The 19471-nt window shown below is 43.6% G+C and overlaps 1 protein-coding gene across 2 annotated transcripts in view; it reads right to left on the bottom strand.

The window, feature by feature from the left end:
• The window catches only part of LOC147019613 (isthmin-like), a 71951-nt gene that overhangs the window by 15949 nt on the left and 36531 nt on the right, over nt 1-19471 (bottom strand). The window contains exons 2-5 of one of the 2 annotated variants that reach the window (XM_085894167.1): nt 16151-16293; nt 12621-12818; nt 5228-5474; nt 3225-3377 (exon numbers count right to left, since the gene is read on the bottom strand). In XM_085894167.1, coding sequence (XP_085750293.1) covers nt 3225-3377; nt 5228-5474; nt 12621-12788 — 568 coding nt within the window. In that variant the 5' untranslated portion in view covers nt 12789-12818; nt 16151-16293. The remainder of the gene's footprint in view (nt 1-3224; nt 3378-5227; nt 5475-12620; nt 12819-16150; nt 16294-19471) is intronic. The other variant, XM_085894166.1, reaches the window with a different exon arrangement.

The following is a 19471-nucleotide window of genomic DNA, read 5'->3' as shown; positions in this document are numbered from 1 at the left end:
AGTACGAACAAGGTTGTGTAGTGGTTAAAAACACACCCCTGGCTGGTTTTCGGTGTTGATCCGGAAAGCCGCGACCGGATTGTCCGTTCGGTGGGCGAAGCGACCGCTATTGGTTAGACGCGGTCGTTCGAACGCCGGCGGGCGGAAATCTACAACAATACAAAGGGAACTCGAAGGAAGTGCAAGAGTGAAAATTGGGAGTTTGGTTGAATTAAAACACCCCTTTTGAAGACAATTAACAGCCTTATTTAATTATATCCTTTATGAGGCGCATCCTCGGCCACCTCGCTCTTTGGGTCTTCAGACGTCTCCTGGGTAACCTCGCCGGGGTTGGAAGCCGCAATGATGTTTGGTCTGCTCAACCTTGCCTTGACTTGGAACAGGCCGCAACGGTTTATTAAGTTTTCTTTTCCCCCCCATTTTCCTCACTCGTATTATCGAATGCCTGTTCATCATAGCTACGGATCGCTGTGTACATCGCTTTTTTAAGTACTATAGTTTTCAAAATGGGAGCTTGGAGCGATTTCATGCATTATTTGATACGGATTTTCCACGATCTACTCTCATGGACTAATTAAATTATATCATCGAAATATTATTTCGGTTTTGATGATAAGATATTGCCCGGACTAGATAATTGTAAAAATCTGGAGTGGAATCAAATAATTTCATGAAATAACTAGTCTTATAACTCAGCTCATGTACTTATTTACTTTAAGCAATCAAGTCTATGTTCCCTCTCTCCTCCATATATACACAATAAAATGTAAAATTTCCAAAGCGTTAAACTTTTCTTTTTCTACTGTTTGGAGAATTATATTGAGTGAACAAATGATTTAAGAATGTGCCAAAACGAACAAACTTCATTGAGCTACATGGCAATACATTCAGTGCTTGACCTCATGCCCTGTCCCCCAGAGGGATTGCTTATCCATAGCATCAGCCAGATCTGAGTATTTTCGGAGGTTTAGTGAGGTGCTCAACAGGAAATCAAAGCAAATCTGGTGAAAAACAAACGCTTTAAAATTAATTCAAAACATTTGCGCAGACAGTGAACGATGTATCACGTGATACGTGCACAGATGAGCAGGCAACATGGCTGATTATCTGTGATGTTTATTTCATGGGCGATTAAATTTTGCGATGTTTCCAGGGATGTTCTTCATCAAACATATCTCTTTTGTGGATGAAGTCATTATTTGAAGAAATTCATTATATTTCTTTAACGGCTACGTGCACGGTGAAAACCGGCTTTAAAGTCAACAGGACCCCATGTGGAATGCAGCCACAGCCTGCCAGCCATTCCTTATAAAGTGTATAATTGGCGTGCTTGCTTCAGTGTTTAAGCCACTTGCCGAGCACCCATCAGTCGATCGCAGAACCACGGTACATCATTCTGAGCAAATCGTTCACTCATTTCAGAAGCTTTTGCCATGCCATGTCGCCCTGAGCGAGTGGTCCGTGCTCCGTCGCTCCGAGGGAGTGGTCCGCGCTCCGTCGCCCCGAGCGAGTGGTCCGCGCTCCGTCGCCCCGAGCGAGTGGTTCGCGCTCCGTCGCCCCGAGCGAGTGGTCCGCGCTCCGTCGCCCTGAGCGAGTGGTCCGCGCTCTGTCGCCCTGAGCGAGTGGTCCGCGCTCCGTCGCCCCGAGCGAGTGGTCCGCGCTCCGTCGCCCCGAGCGAGTGGTCCGCGCTCCGTCGCCCCGAGCGAGTGGTCCGCGCTCCGTCGCCCCGAGCGAGTGGTCCGCGCTCCGTCGCCCCGAGCGAGTGGTCCGCGCTCCGTCGCCCCGAGCGAGTGGTCCGCGCTCCGTCGCCCCGAGCGAGTGGTCTTTGCTCCGTTGCCCCGAGCGAGTGGCCCGTGCTCCATTGCCCCGAGCGAGTGGCCCGTGCTCCGTCGCCCCGAGCGAGCGGTTGTGAAATGACACCTGATCTCCGAGTCGTATTAACCTGTTTTCTCAATTACTGAGTCAAAAAAATTTTTCCACCCGTAACACGCAACTGTTTATAAAGAATAATGTTTGGAACATCTCCCTGAAACGTCTATATAAATGTAACGTTGTTTTACTGTGAAAGCTACTCAAGGTTTCTGGGTTGTATACAGTAAGTACTGTAGTCGATAATCACACAGTGACTCCAACCTGCCGATTCCTGAAAAAATTCTTATATCGGCTAAGTGAGCGTGAGTGCGTTTCATAAAGTATAACATATTCTCTCTGCTTACTCCCCTATCCCCATATCTGTCTTTGCCTGTCTCTGTCTCTCTTTCTCTCTCCGCCCCCCCCCCCTTCCTCTTTAGTATACCCATCATTGAAGCGACAGGTGATATTTGCTCGTGGTAAATAAAACAGAAGCAATTCTTTTTAAATGGGCTGTCTTGTGCTTGGCTGAAGTGCGAATCAGGGCTATTTGTCATCACTCTGACTTTGTCCTTTCACATTTTGACTTAATTTTAAAAATTATTTTCTCCCTCTTCTCATAACAAAGGTTGAAAATTTGATGACAAAAGCTCAAATGGTAAAAAAAAAGTTATGGCCTGGACAGACAGACATACATACACAGAAGTGATTCCAAAATCCCGTCTCCTGCTGTGTGGTGGGGGGCGGAGGGCAGGCTGATTAGAATAGTGCTCGGTACTGTGCGTACCTCTGCCAGGCTGAACAGTTAACGTTTTGTATTCCACCACTAGGCTGGATCCCCATCCACACCTTAACCAAAATCAAATCTGCTTCTTGTTCTTGTCACCTACCCAACCTGTCCACCAAATTTCATCCAAATCCATCCATATATTTTAGAGATATCATGCTATATATCGTTTTTGACCTTATCTCTCAATGGTGAAGAATCACTTGAATAATCGAAAAAATTATTGTATTTTGATCCGGATCCGGATCCGGATCTTCACAGAAACCCAAATTATTCGTCCTTGTCATGCACCCAATCCGTTCACCAAGTTTCGTCCAAATGAGTCCATAACTTTTTGAGATATCCTGCTCACAGATAGACAGACAGACAGGGGTAAAAACGTCATCTCTGTCCACCTTCGGTGGCACAGGTAACAAATGTGTTTCTGCAAAGAGCAAATCACAATATTTGGTCTGGTGCCATTTTAAGTATTTTCCATTCTTGTTTGAACAGCATGAATGACTAAGTTAACATAAGCGAAGAGAACACCACCATATCGTGTTTGGCATCTCAGAGTTTCTGACCCTATTTGAAATTGGAGGTTTACCAGGACATGGTGGTCCTTGGCAAGTCTGCGTCTCTGTGGCAGTGCAAGATGGTCCACAAGACCGTGAACGCCTCTCCTCTCCAAGTCCACAGGCGGCTGTGCAGGCTGACCACGGTCCCCAGCTTTCCTGGATGGCTGGTTCTGCCGGTTGAACTGAGGATGATGGGAAAAAGTGGGTCCTCATAATAACATGGACCATGCATTGATGAGAAGTTTTAAAAACATCATAATTATATCATTTTTGAACATCTGCCATTCGTTTCTAAAAAAAATTTTTACTTGGTTCTCCCTCTTTCTTCCTTTAAAGCATTGTCTATAGCCTAGTTTGTTCAAAACTTTTAAACTAAATTAAGATAGATACATTAGGTCTAATAAAGGTGAGTTTACCACACCAAGCTTGTGATGCTTCATTAATACAGGCTGTCCCAAAAGTCTCTGTGCACTCGAACATACGAACCCAAAAGTCTCTGTGCATAAGATAGTCCTGTCCTGACATCACTGTAAGGAAACTTTTAAGCAAACTTCTGTCTTACCCTCAAGTATATTCACAGGCACTATGACACACGTTTCAACAAAAAAAAACTCGTGCCTCAAGTGGCAAAAACATCTCAGAACCAAATCCACTTACTTCTCAAAAAGAACTGGCTCGCAGCAACAACAAAGGACTGACATGCTGCTCATATGTCAACACCACATTGGCCATTTCTATGTTTTAACAATTGGGTTGCTTTTCATGGTTTACATGGAATTTGTGGAGATGCATATTGACTTTTGGGACACCCTACACCAAGCGATCCCATTTAATCTCTGTGGGTACCCCTCACAATGTGGGGTTAAATGGTATACAGGTGTATCCAAAAGCCTTGCATCTTAAATTGTATGGTGTTTTGCTGATGATAAAATGAAGGAGGAAACTCGTTTCTAAGTCTGAAGCCTGAGAACCAACAAGAAAATTACCCCCTTGGAGTTCTTTCTTTAGAGGTCAATCTCCGATTTCACATACCGCTCCGATGTCCTCTTCAAAACTGATTAATCACTCTACTTCTTGATATATTCATCTCTCCACCTCTCTCCTTCCTGATTGATTAATCTCTCTACTTCCCTCCTTCCTAATTTATTCATCTCGACACCTCTCTCATTCCTGATTGATTAATCTCTCCACCTCCCTCCTTCCTGATATATTCATCTCTCCACCTCTCTCCTTCCTGATTTATTCATCTCTCTACCTCTTTCCTTCCTGATTGATTAATCTCTTGACTACCCTCCTTCCTGATTTATTCATCTCTCCACATCTCTCCTTCCTGATTTATTCATCTCTCCACATCTCTCCTTCCTGATTTATTCATCTCTCCACCTCCCTCCATCCTGATTTCTTCATCTCTCCACCTCTCTCCTTCCTGATTGATTAATCTCTCCACCTCCCTTCTTTCTGGTTTATTCTTCTCTCCACCTCTCTCCTTCCTGATTGATTAATCTCTCAACCTCCCTCCTTCCTGGTTTATTCATCTCTCCACCTCCCTCCATCCTGATTTCTTCATCTCTCCACCTCTCTCCTTCCTGATTGATTAATCTCTCCACCTCCCTCCTTCCTGGTTTATTCATCTCTCAACACCTCCCTCCTTCCTGATTGATTAATCTCTCTACTTCCCTCCTTCTTAATTTATTCATCTCAACACCTCTCTCCATCCTGATTTATTCACCTCTCTACACCTCCCTCCTTCCTGATTGATTAATTTCTCTACTTCCCTCCTTTCTAATTTATTCATCTCGACACCTCTCTCTCCTTCCCGATTGATTAATCTCTCTACTTCCCTCCATCCTGGTTTTTTCATCTCTCTACCTCCCTCCTTCCTGGTTTATTCATCTCTCCACCTCTCTCATTCCTGATTGATTAATCTCTCTTCCTCTCTCCATCCTGATTTGTCTACCTCCAGTAAGAGGTGACATTCTGATACAACTTCTGTCCTTCTCACAAAGTCCTTCCTTCGATTTGCTTTTCTCACCATGACGATGTTCTGCAATTGCTTCCCAGTTTGAATTGGCCACTTGGCTACCACCTTTCCTGGACCCTGCCATATTGTCATCGTCGTCTTGCCATTGACTCCACCACTCAAGGATCCGTGTCCCATCCTCTGCACCCGGCCCTGACAATGGCCAGCCTGAGCCGGTGAGGGGCCAATCATGCCGACCTTCTCTCTGCAGGTCCATCTCCACATCCATTGTTGGGTTTTCCACTACCTCGATGGAAACCTGCCAAAGGAAGAGTGAAAAGTTGAGGTGAGAATTTTTTCCCACAAACTTCATTGCCTCACTGGTTGTAACTGTCAATTGAGTAATTTGGTATTTATGTATCTGCTTTTGATCGACTTGGAGAAAGAGGTATAACTGCTTTGATCATTCAGTAATAAAAGCTCTGAACGATTTAAACTTCACTGACAAAATCAACATGGGTTTAGCATTCACAGTTAATCAGAAATATTCAGAAATATAGAAATATAGATCAGAAATATAGAAATATAGATATCAGAGATATCAGAAATATAGAAAATATAGATCAGAAATATAGAAATATAGTGTCATATATTTCTAAATCAGAAATATAGAAATATACTCCCACGCCCCCCCACCCCCCCCCCCAATCTTTCTCCCTCCAACCCCTCTCTCCCGCTTTGTGACCATATTCTCTTTGGGGTTTTTTTCCCCCAAAATTTTTTTTTTTATGTTTTTGAAGTTTTTTTTTTTGTTTGTTATTTCTTCTTTTTCCCCTCAGGGGAGGGGGGCAAGGACTTGGTTAAAAACATACAACATCAATCACACAACCCCCTTGACAAGACCACCACCAACAGCACTCCATACACAATCATCCATCAATGTTCAAACTACCGAAAAGTCTTGTCAACATCCCCATCCCCCTCTATCTTCATAACTTCCATGTACCTATCGAATTCCAATTTAAACTTATCTACTTTTTCTGCTGCCACTACATTTCTATGGAGACCATTCCATGCATTAACTACTCTCTAAGTTAAAGTCCCCTGCTTTGTTACCGTCTTTACCCTCCTCTTCTTTACTCTCAAGCTATGGCCCCTGGTTCTGTTACTGTCTACTCTGTTGAATAATCAATCTGCACTTATTTTATCTTTACCTTTCATTATCTTAAAATCTCCTCATAACCACCTCCTTTCTAGTGAATAAAGCCATGTCTCCTTAAACTGTTCCTCATAGCGAAGTCTTGCTGGGCGCAGAATCAATCAAGTAGCCCTACTCTGAACTCTCTCTGCCATCTATGTCCTTCCGGAACTGTAGTGACCAAAACTACACACAATATTCTTGATGTGGCCCTCACTCAATTCCTGTACAATGTTAAAACCACTTATTTTGATTTATAAATGATCCCCCTTCGAATACAACCGAAAACCCTATTTGCTCGACCTGAAGTTGCCTGGCCCTGTACTGCCTGCTTACCTCCCATATCTATTACCACCCCCAGATCTTTCTCCTGTGTGACATGCTCCAAAAAAATACTATATATGTATATTTATGTATATATATATATATATGTATATATATATATATATATATATATATATATATATATATATATATATATATATCTGCCAAACCATGTGATGAAGGACATCACATGTGTGAACCTTTTGTTCCTCATGGACAGGCGGTCATACGTGTAAAGTTTCGCTTCAATATGTTCAGCCACTTCAGAGATTTTTCAAGTTTTTTTTTTTTTTTTTTTTAACAATATAGCTGCCGACTCACGTCACCGATGACGTCATCAATTTTATTTTTCTGTGGAACCTTTTATCCCGAGAGGACCATCAAAAATTTTCATACTGATTAGAGTTTTCCACATACGCAATTATGACATCATAATGAAGGTGCCGATGCCGTAATAAGTCACACATTCCCCGTAAGGAGTACTTGGCATGTGCCAAGTTTCAATTTTTTCCAACATGCCTGCCACACCACGTGACCTATGACCTCTTAGTGTAGTGGCCGGGGCTGCAAAAGGACTAATTTAAGAAGATATCCCTACCGGTGGTATAACAAGCTGAAACCGGTTGCATTTGAACCGTATTGATGTCTAGTTTTTTAAAACTCAGGTTGTAGTTGTTGAAATTCTGCACAACATGGTGAATTAACCCCTTGAGTGTGGGAACATAAGAGAAAATGGCCATTTTCAATAATTCTTTGTTTACTTCAAGAAGCATAAAATACATGTGGAATGGTTGAATATTTCAGGGTATTTCTATGTATTGGACATGTTTTCAGATATTTCAGAGGGTTTTAGGCTCCTGCAGGAGTTAAGGACCCACAAAATACCCACAATTTTGGCAGTTTTTGTGTAATTTTAGTAAAATCTTGTATGTTTTCTCTTATTAAATGCCTAATATATGTTTTAAAAGTGCCAAATTTGATTATTTTCATCAGGCAGTGTATCTCATTAAAGAATATGTCAGTTAAACTATGATAGAATGTTCACAACCAGGTAAATTAACCCTTTCTGACATGTGCGCAGTTCGAGTGAAAATTCTTATTTTTCTGAAATAGGCATCTTTTCTTCAATAATGAACTGTTATCATGGAAAACTATGGAAAATATCAGGGTTACTATTAGAAATTGATATTATACAAGGTATTTCATGGACTTTTATGCTGCCAAGGGGTAAATGACCCCCGGAATACTTCCAAATCGGCATTTTTAAAACTAATTTTATGTCACAATTGCCTCTTTTTCGCATGATATTGTCATTGCATGTTATAACAGTCCCAAGTCTGATTTGATGAACCAGTCAGATTGTCTCATGAATGAAATTGCAGTTGAACCCGGATAAAAAGATTCACACCTTTGAGAAAATCTGTTCAATATGTTTATATTGTTGCACAGTGAAACCCACTGAATGAATCTTTCAATACTGATCACATCGAAATCAGCTGGCCATGCATCTAAGTATCAAAAACAGTGTCTATCTCTGTTGCATTTTAATTTTCCTGTTGTACGACATTGCTGTGATTGTTGCAGTCAGTGCAGCTACATATGTCAATACACTCTAGTCCTGCAAGGACGCAAGGGCACATCCTCCCGTTTTCACAGTTTTTGTCAGTGTAGTAGAGGTGTGTTCAGTCTCGAACCTCGGCTGGAGCGGAATCTTGAGTATACATAGTCTGGGTAATTCCACCACCTTCACAAGCGGACCAGCCATGACCAACTGGTGATATCAACGGTGGGTTAGAAACATGGCTGTCGCACCAAATCTTGGTTTGATACTTGGCCAGTAGGATGTGCTGCTTCAATGCATCCTCGGTTGGAGGAAGCATAGATACTGGCTTGTCTGTAGTCGTGGCCAAATGGAAACGTAGATCATTCAATGAATCCAAGTCTTTGCCTTTTTTGCCATACATCCGAAGCACAAATTTCTGTGACAATGAAACACAAGTTTCTGTATCAGCCTCATGAAATCCTTTCATATCTGACAATGCTTGTGCATTATTGATCAGTGTAGAATAAGCTGTTCGCTTCCCAATTCTGTTGAAAGAACATGTGGTGTCACACCCAGTGATAGCGTGTATGGCAGGGAGACACTCACAAACAGTCGGTCATAACTGAGAAACTATCTCATGCACTGGAATGTATCTCTCCTTTCCAGAATGCCCAGCGTACATGTATACCTTGTCAGTAGCTGTTTTCCACTAGAATAGTGGATCAGCAGTACCAGGACATCCGTGTCATCACAGTGAACAATGACCCTTGAATGGTCACATGAGAGACTAATGGCATGAGGGATTATCCTAGTATCCGCTTCCTCCTGTGAACTCTGAAGAGAGTTAATGGATGAGATTTTGAGTGGTTGTACTTGTTTCACCAGCTTGCCATCACTGAAACCACCAGCCAGAATAATTGATTTCTCGTTTGGGAATTGTTTGTAATTGTCCAATATATGTTGAGAGATGAAGTTTGCTTGGCTGGATTTGTTGCCTCCACTTTTCAGAAACTGGTGGTAGTTTGGAACCTGTCTGCCTCTTTCAATCTGGTATGTCAGTACCATGTTGTTGTCACCCCTCCGCTGCCTTTCGGATGATTTGATTGATGTATCGACGTCATAGCGATCAAAGATTACTATCGTGCTTCCGATATCCAATGAAGGATTCCTGAAAACTCGTAATCGTCATTTCTGAACTGTTGTAGCTAAATCTTGGAATGTTGTGAAGTGATTTTCATCCAAACTCTGAATCATAGCCATCCCATCAATTATATTATGTACGTGGATGATGTGGGTTCAGGTACTGCCGAGATTTGTGGCAGCTCTGATAGAACGTCCACACAATTTGCCTCAAGCTTCTTGGTAAGGTCAGCTTTTGTAGTTTTCTTCATCGACCCATCTTCATAGAAGAGTGCTGGTGGCACGGTGGCCAGTTCGTTACAAAGTACCTTCCTCAAATCGACATTACGACTCTGTGAGACAGCCAAAAGCTGTCTGAACAACACCTCAGTATCAATGATCAGCTTCCGGTCCTTGTCATTGATGAGTGCCTTCTTGAGATCTGAAAATGTCAACACAGTTTCTTTCTTCAAGGGGTCCCAGAAACTCTGAGAATGTTCGGTCCCAATTCTTTCTTTGACGAAGTCCTCATAGGCTGCTTTTCCTTTTTCTGGAATACACTTCAGAGAATTCTCAACTTCTTGAGCTGCCATTTGACTGGTGGAGATGTTTAGAAACGATTCTGGTACCTCATCTCTGGATATGACAACATTCGCATGTGAGTCGTCATCGAGTCTTTCCAAAGATGCTGCAATGACACGGTTACGGGTTGAAGCTCCGGTGCCAGTGGTGATTTCTGGTAACCTTCCTGCTCTTCTGTATGATTTCTCACAGATGAAACAATCACTTCCTATGTTAAACGTGGAAGTGTCTGTGCGCCGGATTCGGGATGGACCACTCTCAACCATGTCACCAGCATTATCAGCCGTATCATCCGCAGTAGCAAGTTCATTCTGTGCATGCTTGAGATTACTTGCGGTTGTATAAGATGCCCTACATTTCTTATGCTATCTTACGGTAACAGTCTGGTTTAAAATGCCATCTTTGATCTTGAGCAACCTGTCATGCACAGTGTCCTCACGTATTTCTGCATCTCGAAGAACAGATTTTACTCCGTCAAGTGTTGGATTTCTTATGAATGGATTGTCCACTGACTTCTCATCTAAAGTTCACTCAGACGTCTTCTCTTCTCAAGGGGTTCTTCAATCACAACCATCTTGATTCCCTGCAAGAGAAGGGTATTAAATTTCAGCTCGAGATGCCATAGCGGGGAATTAGGCCGATGATTAAGGGTCAGTGTACCGGGTGTGGAGCCAAATCAGTACTCAATTAAAGATGCCCGCTATCCTCACACAACATACACTTACTGAAGGGAGCCAACACTAAGGATTTATAGCCACTGAGCATGCAGAGCACTTTCACTTTTCATATATGTGGCATTCCATGGCCATGCTAATACCATGTACAACACATTGTTTACACATGCACATAGGGCCTACACCATCACATACAGCACATAGTTTCATGAATCCTCTGATCTTGTACTTTGAGAACATTTTTGGTTTTCTTTTTGAGATCCTACCTGTTCAATAGGCCTAATTTGACCAATACAATGAGTGATGATCCTCTTCTTGAGGTCAGTGTCTTGAAGTTGATAAGAAGATTTGACATGTTTGAGCCATGCATGACACAGGCACAGGTGTCATGATGCCAAAAACAAAAGATCAGCAGTGGCAATGCCACCTATGGTGTCTTGGTTTAACTTATAATATCATCATGGGGGAAAATTCCAACTGTCATTATCATTATTAATTGTATTTATTTACAGTACATATGCAACATGTGGGAGTATTTTGGATTCCTTTTAATCCCCTGCTCATGACAAACTGTACAGAATATCTCAAAACATATTAAATACCATCAAAAATTACAATGTAATGAGTTTGGCCCAAAATCGTTAAAAAATGCCAAATTAGTGGTATTCCGGAGGGTCTTTTACCCCTTGGCAGCATAAAAGTCCATGAAATAATATCAATTTCTCATCGTAACCCTGATATTTTCCATAGATTTCCATGATAACAGCTCATTTTTCCATAAAAGATGCCCATTTTAGAAAAATGAGAATTTTCACTCGAACCGCGCACATGTCAGAGAAAGGGTTAATTTACCTGGTTGTGAACATTCTATCATAGCTTAACTGACATATTCTTTAATGAGACACCCTGCTTGATGAAAATAATCAAATTTAGCACTTTTAAAATACATATTTGGCATTTAATAAGAGAAAACGTACAATTTTTGCTAAAATTGTACAAAAACTGCCAAAATTGTGGGTATTTTGTGGGTCCTTAATCCCCTCAGGAGCCTAAAATCCCCTGAAATGTCTTAAAACGTGTCCAATACATAGAAATACCCTGAGATAATCAACCATTGTACATGTATTTTATGCTTATTGAAGTAAATAATGAATTATTATTGAAAATGGCCATTTTTTGCTTTTGTTCCCGCACTCAAGGGGTTAATTCGCCATGTTGTGCAGAATTTCAACAACGACAACCTCAGTTTTCGTAAACGAGGCATCAATAAGGTTCAAATGAGACCGGTTTCAGCTTGTTATACCACCGGTAGGGGTCGACTCATTTTTTTTGGTCTCGGCCACGACACTATTAATTATCAAGAAAGCATTGTACTTGAGTCGTCGCTCCTCAGATGAAAACTTCGTCTCGATCCGATGAGCGGTTGCGGAGAAAAACACTAAAGTTCTATGCGGACAAACAAAGGAACGGACAAACGAGCGGACCCAAACGCCATACCCTCTCCCTTTGGCGAGGGTAAAAACGCATCCATACCCACCCACATCACCATAAACGCAATCAACACCCTGTGGGCCCAAACGGTGTCCAAGGCACTAAACTCTCACCCATCAATGACTTGGAGAAATTACTCCCCAGGTCTTATTGTGTTCATCTTTCATGCCTTCGCTGTGAACACCACCCACAGCTTTTACAATACAAAGACATTTGTCGACACCACCGACAACACCTGCGATCTCTGCCAGCCCCCACCCCCCCCCCCCATGCACAATAAAGCACATCATGGAAAACTATATGGTCCTGGCTCCGCGAAGGCAAGAGCACATCTTAGATGTGAGGGATATCTGGGTCACCCAGGAGATCGATCGGCTATCTCCGTGCGTACAACATGATGTATTTTGAATCAATCAGTCAACGAAGCGATGGGTAGGCACAACTAGCAACACTAATTCTGGACGTCGTCCCATCCTACCCCTGATCCATAAGTATCATTGTGTACAATGTTCATGTAAAATGTCATGGCAGGACCTGGATGTTTGGGTTGTGATCATGGAAATCAGCTCCAACAAGATCAGGGATGTTGTTGAGATCAATCAGGAATGGTAACTCTTCTTGAATTTCCATCCTTTCCGTTTCACCCTCTCGCTCGTCTTTGCTGTCATTCTTGAGAAGGCGAAGATCCCAGAAATCTTCCATGAGCTGTGTGGTGCCAATTGTGCCACGTATCTGAAGCACAGAGCTTAAAGAAGTCACAATTTGCTTTTTCACCGACTACATGCTCACATCAATAATTTTGAAGAGATAAAATATATATACTTTGACGCAAAAAGAGGGGTTCGGGTAGTTTGAGATCTGTCATGTTATTACCCTTATTGTTAATGCCAATTATTATTACTAATATTATTGTTATAACTCATAGGGACCCGTGGAAATTATACGTAATGTAAAATATGACTCAAAGTCCTCAACGATCCCCAATGCTTCCCCATAACCCCCAAGTCCTTTACCTCCACCTCCCAACCCAAAAGCATCAATCCCCTCCCCACTCCAAGCCTTCAAACCCCTCCCCACCCCATCACAGTCGCCTGTTCAACTCACAATCCCACGAGATATGCGGAAAATATAAGTGATGTCCAAATTTCATACACTCTCTGCCCATGGGTTTCCCCAAGGGTGCTGGTGGCTTCCTCATAAACCATAAAACTGGGGGAATTAACCTGTCTGTGGGCTGGCAGGATGGCTTTAGAGGTAGGCACACTCGCCTCAAAGCAGTCCAGCCTGGGTTTGAATCCTGACCCAGCTATAAACTGTCAGCTTGGTGTTTACTCAGGCAGGGTGACTCGTCAACGCGTGTGCTGTCTCACAGATGGACGTTAAACTGGGCATCCCACTTACCGGCATTAGTTGGTGGACATTAAAGATCCTACGGTGTCCTTTGCAAAGAGTAGACAAGCTATCGCAAGCATCATGGCCAAATTCCAAATTCATTACCTCGTGATTCTACCGAAGGGTGGGAGTGGGGGGGTATAGAGCATGGAAAGGGCAGAGGGTAAAAACCAAAAAGGAGGAGGTAGAAGACACAGAGACCATCGAGCTGTTTGCAATGTGAATGTGATCGGCCCATAGACTCGACTTCATCACAGGAGATTTCAATGATTTTGAAGGGCTTGATTTCCATGGCATCAACCGGAGTGAGGCAGGGGTGTCAGCCCAGAGGAGAGAGCAGTACTCCATCAAAATGTGAACAAAGGCCTTGTATGAGGATAAAAGTTCAGGTGTGCCAAGGAAGGACCTTCCACGATGGAGAATCCCCAGTCAGTGACTGGATTTGGACACCCACTTGGAAATGTGGTTTGCCCAAGAATGTTATTTTGTATGCAGTCTGTGGGTGCTGGTTGCATCATTTTCTGAAAGCACAGCTGTGTCGCTGATGCATTGCCCGTTACCAGTCAGTGGATTCTGATGACTTGGAAAGGATGACAGGCTGAGTCAACGCACCTGATGTTATTTAACAGGACGACAGGAGGACAAACTCAAGACCCTAAGATATATTAAGCCAGCCACCTCATCCGTAAAGCCAACATCAGGGTTTCCAAAGAATGATCATGGCTGATCGTGAGGTCAAAACGTTTGAGTGACTGAACATATTCAAGAGGATTGCTGAGGAAGTAGATGGGAGGGTTTCGCACACGAACGGTCGTTTCAGAGATAGATGATGAGAGTGTGAGATTTTTTAGGATTGAAAGACATATTCTAAGTGTTTGATCATCTTGTGATTTATTCAAGGTCTGAAGAGAGGGAAGAGGCTGCAATCTGCCTCTCTGAAGGATGAGGGAATGCGATGGCAGAGGGTGAAGTCATCGGCAAACAGAAATAGAGGATTTTCCAGAAAGTCAGAAAGATGATTCTCCCCCAGGCTCAATGACCTAGGGGATAATGTCTGGCCTGTAGATGACATCAGACCTACAGATAACACCTGATCAAGTGGATCACACTTAATCCGTGGATAATGCCTGATTGACAGATCATTCCTGACCTGAGGGATAACACCTGATAACTTTTCAAAACACCTGACCTGGTGGAAAATGCTTGATAACGCATGACTTTAGGAAAAATCCTGATCTGTGTCGAAACCGAGTTGTTCGGGTTTGGGTTGGTAATGTGCGGTAATTCCTGGCCTGCCGATGCAGTTGACCTGGGGGCTACACCTGACCGAGGGGATAACCTGGATATAATGCTTGATAATTGCTTCTAACATCTGACCTGGGATTACTGCATGACCTGCAGGTAACGTTTGTCTTGTTGAATAATGCCTGCCCTGCACAGAATACCTGACCTGCGGTTCAAAGTGTGATAGCTCCTGATAACATGTGACCATGGTGATAACACCTGATAACTGCTAAGAACACCCAACTTGTGGTATAATGTGTAACCTGGACATAAACCCTGACCTTCAGACCAAAGCCTGACCTGGAGGACAATGTCTGATAACTGAATAACGCCTGACCTGGGGAAAAACGCCAAACCTGCAGTGTGCTGCAAAGAGCACAAACGTAAATCGTAAAACTTCATCAAATTGTCAGAAACAGACTTGTTAAACGAGGCGGGCATAGTGGCTTGCGCCTGTAATCCAGCCACTTCGGAGGCTTGGGTTGGAGGATCGCTTGAGGACGGGCTAACTGCACTGGGCCACACCATGAGAGGGTGTATTCTGGGCTGCCCGGAATCATGACGAAACCCAATCCTTATCGCTGTGTCGTAAGAGGCGACCAGGGTTGCGTCAGGAAGGGCATCCGGCGTAAAACCTGTGCCAAATCAGTATGTGGATCATAACGGATGATCCGCTGGGGCGACCCACAACGGGAGCAGCCGAAAGAAGAACAACACAGACTTGTTAAACGAGAATCTTTCTTTGCCTTTTGGGATACTTCATTCACAATTGGAAAGACATTATTACCTCCATCACTGAAGGTGTTAGGTGGTCATGTTCTCACCCCGTTCTATCTGTTTGTTTGTGTACAGGATATCTGAAAAAAAGTTGTGGACGAATTCGGATGAAACTTGGTGGACAGGTTGGGTGTGTGACCCTGACAAATTGATTCAATTTTGGTGAGGATCCGAATCCAGATCTGGATACGAGGATTATTTAATTTCTAAAGTTATTTTTCACCAATGAGAGATATGGCCAAAAACGATATAGTACTGAATGGCAAGATATTTCAAAAATGTATCGGGCTCGATATGTTCTAGTGGATCAGACATGACGTGGCGGAGGTATGCGCTCTACCGCGTGTCCTTCTAGTCTGTGACTGTTTATGGGAATGTACTTTGAAAGTTGACAATTTGGGACATTGTGGTGATGACTTGGTACTTGTATATTAAGGTCTACATCGCAGTAACATGATGATAAGGTACGAGTATTGAAATTGCATCGGGTTAAAACCCGACATCGAGCAGACTGCAAAAAAAAAACCCTTAAAACAACCAACTTGTTCACACCTTTGGCCTCGATGGACGATTAAATAAACGACTTTTTTGACGGCTCCAATTATTCCCACCTTTTAGTGGAATGGCCGAGAAACGTTTTTGGCCCAAGTCTTTCACGAACTGGCTGGCCAGGTGTGACGTTCGACTGAAGGCAATTTGGGAATATGGTCAGGGTACAGGCGATGACTCGTCGACTCGTGATGCCTCGCCCCACCTGCAAAACACCAGGGTGGCAGTTTATAGGTTGTCCGACATTTGAACCCAGTTTGGACAACTTGGAAGCGAATGTGCATACCGTTCGGTTTTGGCGAACCTTCCGGCCCATAAAATAAGGACAAAACAAATACTTTTTAACGGTGTGCGTCAGTCGTGAATAGTTTCAGAGAAGAGTCTCAGTCTCTCTGTCTCTCTCTTTCAATCTCTCTCTCTCTCTCTCTCTTTCAATCTCTCTCTCTCTCTCTCTCTTTCAATCTCTCTCCTCTCTTTCTCTCTTTCTCTCTTTCTCTCTCTCTCTCTCTTTCAATCTCTCTCCTCTCTTTCTCTCTTTCTCTCTTTCTCTCTCTCTCTCTCTCTCGCCCCCTGCTGGTCGTTGGTGAGTCTTGCATGGGTGTGGCGTCATGGTGGCTGTGTGTGTGCAGCTGTGAGTACTGTGCTGTGTTGGTGTTGTTCCTGTCCCTACTTCGCTTCCCTTTGTGTCCCCGTACGTGTTTGTGGAGTTTTTTTCCCTGTTTCCCTTCCTGCTGAGACGAGAGAGAGAGAGAGAGAGAGAGGGAGAGCGTGCACGGTAGGTGCTTTGTGGGTTTTCCTTGAAACCTTCGGGTTTCCGGGCCTACTTTTTCATCTGCCTTGTTTTCATAGGCCTGCCGTTTATCGGTGGTTTAGCTTCTTCCTTACACTCTTCTTTTCCCTTATACTTCATTTGACCCACTTGCTGGTTGCTTGTGACGGTTTTCCTTTGTTAAACTTAAACTTCTCTTCTTTTGCTTTAAGCTATGGCAAACGGACGTTTGCACAATAGTGTGTACGAGTCACTCACTCGGAAAAACGGAGTGACAATTACTCCACCTGATGGAGTTAGTGTTGAGAACGTGGTGATGGCTCTGGGAGAGCTCGTAGGAATCGAGAATGTTCTCGCCGCTTCGAAAATGAGCCAACGTGTCGTGGTTTTCTTGTCGGAGGAGCGACACGTGGCTCAGGCGGTCGAAACCGGTCTATCCGTTCCGCCAGACGTCTTCGTTAACGTTAGTTATCTCGATACGATGGCGGTAAAATTAACACTGTCCAACATCACGCCCTTCTTCTCGAGTGAGGAGATTGTAGCTGCATTAAGCGTTTTTGGCACAGTTGTATCACGAATCTCCATGATTCCACTTCGTCTCCGCTCTGACGCTTCGGTTCGCCACATCATGTCGTTCCGACGTCATTGCTATATCATTCTAAAAAACAACGCTCAATCGCTCAATGCAGTTATGACTTTAAAAAATAAAAACCGCAATTACCAGATTTATATCGCAACGGAGACCACAACTTGTTTTATCTGTGGTGAATCGGGACATTTAAAAAGTGATTGCCCCAAGAATATATTAAGTGGAACATCTAGTGTGGTCGAACCCATTGAGACGAATAGTGGTATATCTAGAGTTGGGAACGTTGGGGACGCTTCAAACTCGAACAATCTGCCTGGGCCGCAGAAAGTGGAGGTAAATCCCCCCCTGACAGATGACGAAAGCTTCACCGTTGTTCCTTCAAAAAAGGAAACATACATTGAAGCATCTAAATGATAACAATAGTCAAGATGTGACGGCGAGCTGTGCAAAAAAGATGGCGCCGGCTGCCGAGAATAATGACTCGTGTTTGGAAGCAACAATAGATGCTCTTTTTAAAACGAAAAATCGATTTGATGTAATTGCTCCAGAGGATGATGACTTTTTTGTCGGTGGGGTTGGTGAACATGAGCAGGAGATTGGTTTTGTGCAGCAGCGAGCACACGTGACCACTCCCATAGTCACAGGCACCTTGGACATTAACACCGAATCCACTGTAACCCCCCTCCTGTAAAGACCAACGGTGAAATGTGTACCGTTTCAAAGTCACCAATAACTCCAAACCTGGTTGAATCAGGGTGTAAAGCTTCAACTAGTGAAACATCAGGTTTATCTCAAGTGGAATATAATGTTCCTTCCATTAGTACACTTCCTCCTTCCCATCCTCTTCACCCTCCCACTCCTCCTCCTCCGCCTCCTCCCCCTCCCACTTCTAATCCTCTTCCTCTTCCCATCCCTCCTCCTCCTCCCACTCCACCTCTCCCTACTCCACCTCCCCCCACTCCTTCTCCTCCCTCCACTCTTCCTTCCCCGACTCCTCCGATCCTCCCCCTTTGGAAGCGGAATGTGAGGCTTCCCTTATTAAACCATCAGCTCAATCTTTGGAGCATAACGTTAATGTAATGGACACCAATCGGTACTCAGATTATGATTCGGACGGGGCCTCATCACTTGCTTCTTGTGGCAGTGCTGAAGCATGGACTGATCCAGTTTCCCAAGATTCGGAGAGTGTTACCAGTGTTCCACCTGCTGATATCATAAAGTTTCTTCATGACACCTTTCGCAAGAAACATGTCAAAATAAAAGACTTTTTCCCTGACTTGTCCGGCTTTATAATATCTGCGAAGCATTTGCTCCTCAAAGCCGGACAGCTTGGTGTGACGGAATCACAAGTGTATCGACTCCAGAAATGCATCCTCAAAGCAAAGAATGAGCTGCAGACACAGAGAGACTAAGTTTTTGACACACCCAAACTCTATGTTAGCCCATGGCCTTCTCGATAGCGAGTTTAAATATCAATGGGGGACGCTCCTCCATCCGTAAAGCAGAAGTTGAACAGTTTGTTGAGACCAATCACATTGATGTTTTGCTTTTGCAAGAAACTAGATGTAGCTCCTCTTGTGCAAGTGAATGGCAAAGGGAAATGAGGGGAAAATGGTTTTTTGGTAGTCTGGAACACCCAAGGGCTGGGATGGCTGTTTATATACAACCTTCCTTTTGCAGTCCCAGTGTTGTTTTTAATGAGATTATCAAAGGGTATTTGATTTCACTCACCTTCACACACAATGGCTTTAAACACACCGTACTGAATGTCTACACACCTAGCGATAGCACGGAGAGACTCGCCTTTTACACACACTTAGAAACGTCTCTTGTACACATTGATTTTGATGGACTTGTCTGCTTGGGTGGAGATTTTAACTGCACGATGGACCCCACCATTGATCGTAATGGAGAGGAGCCGCACTCAGCAAGCGCAGCGCCTTTGTTGAGAGCCTTGTCCAAGTTTTCCCTGGTTGATGTGTGGAGAATCCGCAATCTTTCTCTCCGCCAATACACGTGGAGTCT

Source organism: Eptatretus burgeri, chromosome 9 (assembly GCF_056783735.1).
Source record: "Eptatretus burgeri isolate ZD-2024b chromosome 9, Ebu_testis_v1, whole genome shotgun sequence".
Lineage (NCBI taxonomy): Eukaryota > Metazoa > Chordata > Myxini > Myxiniformes > Myxinidae > Eptatretus > Eptatretus burgeri.
The sequence above is the reverse complement of the archived record's forward strand: the minus strand, read 5'-3'. Positions and strand labels throughout refer to the sequence as shown.